This window comes from Rhagoletis pomonella, unplaced genomic scaffold (assembly GCF_013731165.1).
Source record: "Rhagoletis pomonella isolate Grant_MI unplaced genomic scaffold, Rhpom_1.0 Rhpom_scaffold_00008, whole genome shotgun sequence".
NCBI lineage: Eukaryota > Metazoa > Arthropoda > Insecta > Diptera > Tephritidae > Rhagoletis > Rhagoletis pomonella.
The window spans coordinates 19,046,988-19,051,968 of NW_023458562.1; the positions used below are offsets into that span (position 1 = coordinate 19,046,988).

At 42.5% G+C, this 4,981-nt stretch overlaps 2 protein-coding genes across 2 annotated transcripts; both read left to right on the forward strand.

The window, feature by feature from the left end:
* Positions 1 to 837: 837 nt before the first annotated feature.
* Positions 838 to 2,419, forward strand: LOC118745215 (probable cytochrome P450 6a21). The gene is made up of 2 exons (XM_036478739.1): positions 838 to 1,936; positions 2,001 to 2,419. The coding sequence occupies exons 1-2, from the start codon at positions 838 to 840 to the stop codon at positions 2,417 to 2,419; spliced, it is 1,518 nt and encodes a 505-aa protein (XP_036334632.1).
* Positions 2,420 to 3,086: 667 nt separating this feature from the next.
* Positions 3,087 to 4,981, forward strand: LOC118744307 (probable cytochrome P450 6a21). The gene is made up of 2 exons (XM_036477222.1): positions 3,087 to 4,314; positions 4,392 to 4,981. The coding sequence occupies exons 1-2, from the start codon at positions 3,228 to 3,230 to the stop codon at positions 4,808 to 4,810; spliced, it is 1,506 nt and encodes a 501-aa protein (XP_036333115.1). The 5' UTR covers positions 3,087 to 3,227; the 3' UTR covers positions 4,811 to 4,981.

Below are 4,981 nucleotides of genomic sequence, written 5' to 3' on the forward strand. Positions count from 1 at the left end.
AGGTTTTTGTAGGACCCAGCCAGTCCAGGCACTGCCGAAAAGTAATACCTTAGCTTGGAAAATCTTCCCAGTACCAAAAGACTAAAAGAAATTAGCTCAAAAGCAGACTATTATTCCTGAACCAGTCCAGGCTCTAAGGAGACAAACTTGTTTCAGGTGCATGTTACCGCATAACTTTGGACCACGTCAACCGATTTCGATAAGTTTTTTTTGCGTCGGAAAGGTAGTCTCTCAGAGGTGGTCCCATACTAATCTGGTTTAGATCCGATCATTGGATCATGAAATATATATATTTTTTTAAGTCGTTTTTTTTTTGCTAAAAATTACTTGTTAGTCACTACATTCGTATGCACTGATGCTTGCCTATAAACGCTGTTGTTTTTTAATAAATTTATATTCAGTTTATTAAAGGAAGAATTTTCCTACGAGGGAATCAAATACTTTGAACAGAGCTGCCGCATAAGTATCTACATACATAGGTATGCGTTAGTGACTGCAATTTGAAATCGTAACTCATCAAGTATGAATGCATAGTCATTACTTTATTAGATAGTTAGCATAAATTAGGTGGAGTTCTCTCTTAGTAATTGATAAAAATTAGCTACCCGTACGCGCTTACTTGCAATATCAAATTCTAAAACCCTTGTGCATAACCACGCTCGGGTATAAAAAGCTTTTGCCAACATCTAGACTTAGGCAGCTGTAATGCTATTGCTTTAGTTTAGTTAGCGAAACGCTCTGATATTTAACGCTTCAGTGAGCTGCGCGGGCTGCGCACAGTTTTAAAGTTTTGCGTTTCGACAAATAATTCAAACACAACACAGACAACTAACTAATATGTCTGTCACTCAAATTTTGCTAGCCATCCTGCTCGCCCTGCTCGGCTACATTGCCTACTGGTTGCGGCAACGCTTCATGTATTGGGAGGTGCGTGGCATTGCCTACGAGAAGCCACATTATTTGTTGGGTAATTTAGATGGCATTCACACGAAACGCTCATTTCTGGAAGTTTGGTTGACCACCTATAAGAAATTTAAGGACACCGGCCCATTTTGCGGCTTCTTTTGGTTTCAGCGTCCCGCAGCCTTTATACTCGATACAAAGTTGGCCAAAGCTATCCTAATTAAAGACTTCAACAATTTTGTTGATCGCGGTTTTTATACAAATCCCGAGGATGATCCACTTACCGGCCAACTTTTCCTATTGGATGGCCATAGATGGCGTACTATGCGCAATAAGCTATCACCCACATTCACGTCTGGAAAAATGAAGTACATGTTTCCAACTGTGTTAAGAGTGGGCGAAGAGTTTGTGCGTGTTGTGGCCGCAGACATAGAGAAGGATGCGGTGCTGGAGATACGAGACTACTTGGCGCGTTTCACTACTGACGTCATAGGCACTTGCGCCTTCGGCATTGAGGTGAATAGTTTAAAAAATCCCAGTGATGAGTTTCGTGTAATGGGTAAACGCGTATTCACTGATCTCCGTTACGGGCGCATTGGTCTGGCTTTAATCCAAAGCTTCCCTAAAATGTGCCAAAGATTGCATATCAAGAGTACCCCTGACCACATAACCGACTTCTACATGGGCCTCGTGCGCGAAAATATTGAATACCGCGAGAAAAATAATATCAGGCGCAATGATTTCTTCGATATGTTGTTGGATTTGAAGAACAACAAGATGCTTAAAACGGAGGACGGTCAGATGATGACGAATATAACCGTTGAGGAGATAACTGCGCAAGCATTCGTTTTCTTGGTGGCCGGTTTTGAGACCTCGTCGACAACAATGAGCTTCGCGCTGTACGAGTTGGCCCAACACGAGGACATACAACAGCGCGTGCGCGATGAGATTACAGCGGCTTTGGAGCATCACAATGGTGAATTCACCTACGATTGCATGAGGGAAATGACATACTTAAACCAGGTGATTTCGGGTAAGTCGACTAACAGCCGGAGTCGAAATATTTTTAATCATAATTTCTTGAATTGGTCATGCAGAGACGCTTCGCCTGTACACTGTGCTACCTGTGCTGAACCGTGAGTGCATGGAGGAGTATGCGGTGCCTGGCAACCCCAAATATGTCATCGCAAAGGGCATGCAGGTGGTTATACCGGCCGCCGCATATCATCGTGACCCAGAGCTGTATCCCAACCCGAATTCTTTCGACCCGGACAACTTCTCTCCCGAAAAGGTGGCTCACCGCGACGGTGTTGAGTGGTTGCCGTTTGGCGAGGGGCCACGCAATTGCATTGGCATGCGTTTTGGACAAATGCAAGCACGTATTGGGTTAGCTTTGTTGTTGAAGAACTTTAAATTTTCCGTGGACGGAAAAACTCCGATTCCGATGACCTACGACAAAGTCAACTTCTTAGTACAATCCGAGCATGGAATTTGTTTATATGTTGAGAAAATTTGAGCGGGATTTTATGAGCTTTAAAATATATGTCGTTATTTGATTCATGATTTTTTTTTAGAAACCAAAATTAGTTTTTAAATAAAGTATATGTTTGTTGTCATGCTCCTACTTTGGCATTTCTTATCCTCATAAAAGCTGGACTCTTTACTGTTCATTTTTATTATTGCAGCTTCTACAGAATTTATTGTAGACTACACTCAGCCTTCTGGCGTGATTGCCAACCGGCTAATGCCAAGTAAGAACCGCTACTAACCTTGCAACGCCAGGAGATTGTACACAGACCACATAAGTTGCCTATACCAGAGGTATTGGAGAATACCTTTTCCGTATATAGTCCGACCATTGGAAGAAACTAACGGTACTCATCAATTTTTATACGAGAATTGAAGTCGGCTTTGTTTTTTGCTTAAAAATTACTTGTTTTTACTAAAAGTCAACCAGACCGAGAAAAGCAAAAGGTAACCAATAAACCTCAATATTAATAGCTGACAGGGTTTGCATACTTATAGGAACTTACTGCCATCCTTATAAAAATTGAAATACATGCACTTATTTTTATTAAAAAAAAAACGACAACAGAAATATCCCCACTCTTTTATGTAGTATTTTAGATAATATTAACTGTTCGCTCGCTCTTACTATCTGCTCAAGCGTTAAAAAGCTTCGTCAGACTGTTTTAAATAGCTGCTTGTGCCTTATCGTACTTAGTAGTTCACTCGCTGCTTGTTGCAGCTGCATTTAATTTTATTGTTTGTGAACAAATTAAAAATAAAGTCTAAGAATTTTCGAATTTCTTCACGCTACTGAAATGTTGCTAACACAAGTTCTGGTAAGCATTGTGGTGTGCCTGCTGGTCTACTTCTGGTACCGTTTTCGCCAAATAAGGACCTACTGGCAGCGACATGGTATTCCTGGCGAGGGACTAGACACCTCCATGCGCGGTTTGGGCAAGCAACGCTCCTTTGTTGACATTTGGCTGGATACATATAGAAAGTTCAAAGGCACTGGCCCCTTTTGTGGCTTCTATTGGGGTGCAGGCCCAGCTGCTTTTGTATTGACACCAGATTTAGCTAAACTGGTGCTGATTAAAGATTTTAACAAATTCACGGATCGCGGATTTTACCACAACCCAAAGCACGATCCCCTCTCGGGCCAGCTGTTCATGTTGGATGGCCACAAATGGCGGAGTATGCGAAATAAGCTGTCGCCTGCATTCACCTCGGGCAAAATGAAGATGATGTTTCCGACTATTGTCAAAATCGCTGAAGAGCTTACAAATTTACTAGCTGATATGCAAAAGCAGGACGCTGTAATCGAAATGAAAGATTTGATGGCACGCTTTACCACCGATGTGATTGGCACCTGTGCTTTTGGCGTGGAGTGTAATAGTTTGAAGGATCCCAATTCGGAGTTCCGTGTGATGGGTCGCAAGGCAGTGACGGATCAGCGACTAGGGCCGCGAACGCGCGCTTTCATCAACACCTTCCCGAACGTGGCGATATTTTTGGGCATAAAAACTATACCCGACCACATTTCCAAATTCTACATGGGTATCGTGCGCGAAAATATCGAATACCGTGAGAAGAATGGCATTAGACGCAATGATTTCTTCGATATGTTGCTGGATCTGAAGAATAAAAAGTTGCTGAAGTCAGAAGATGGTGAGGAGGTGAGTATTACTGTTGGGGAACTGGCGGCGCAGGCGTACTTGTTCTTGATAGCCGGGTTTGAGACGTCGTCGACCACACTGAGCTTCGCATTGTACGAGCTGGCACAGCACGAAGACGTACAACAGCGGGCGCGGGACGAAATTTTGGAGGTGATAGCGCGTCACGGCAACAAACTGACCTACGAGTGTATGAGCGAAATGACTTATTTGAACCAGATAATATCAGGTAGGCCTTAGATTTTTATTCTGCTTAGCTGAAGGCAAGAACCCCATTTTTACTTTTAATTGTATTATAAATTGCAGAGACTTTACGTTTATACACTGTGCTGCCAATATTGAATCGCCAATGCCTGGAAGACTATCCTGTGCCTGGCTTTCCGAAGTATGTCATTAAGCGGAATATGCGCGTGTTGATACCCGCTGGCGCTATGCATCGCGATCCCGATCTATATACCAACCCGGATAAATTCGATCCCGAACATTTTTCGCCGGAAGAGGTAGCGCAACGTGATGTCATTGAGTTTTTACCCTTCGGTGAAGGGCCACGCAATTGCATTGGGATGCGGTTTGGCCAGATGCAGGCGCGTGTCGGTTTAGCATGTCTGCTGAGCAATTTCAAGTTTATTGTGTGTGACAAGACGCCAATACCGATGGTGCTCAATAAGAGCAGCTTCCTAGTGAGCTCTCAAGATGGCATTTACCTGCAAGTGGATAAGTTGTGATATGGCTAGGCGAGTTTGTTATATTTTTTGTTGAAATTGCTATCAATGTGTATTGCTAAACACACATACGTTGTGGCATAAAACAGTTATTGAAAACTTATTTAGGATAAAAGTGTATATTTACACAAATTTAAACACTTAAATAAAGGCAGACTAAGTTTGGTTTATTAA

Excerpts from the sequence above, each read along its gene's own strand:
- LOC118744307 (XM_036477222.1), top strand. The coding sequence starts at position 3,228 with ATGTTGCTAACACAAGTTCTGGTAAGCATTGTGGTGTGCCTGCTGGTC. Across the intron at positions 4,315-4,391 it reads TTTGAACCAGATAATATCAG|AGACTTTACGTTTATACACT; the intron begins GTAGGCCTTAGA and ends TATAAATTGCAG.
- LOC118745215 (XM_036478739.1), top strand. The coding sequence starts at position 838 with ATGTCTGTCACTCAAATTTTGCTAGCCATCCTGCTCGCCCTGCTCGGC. Across the intron at positions 1,937-2,000 it reads CTTAAACCAGGTGATTTCGG|AGACGCTTCGCCTGTACACT; the intron begins GTAAGTCGACTA and ends TTGGTCATGCAG.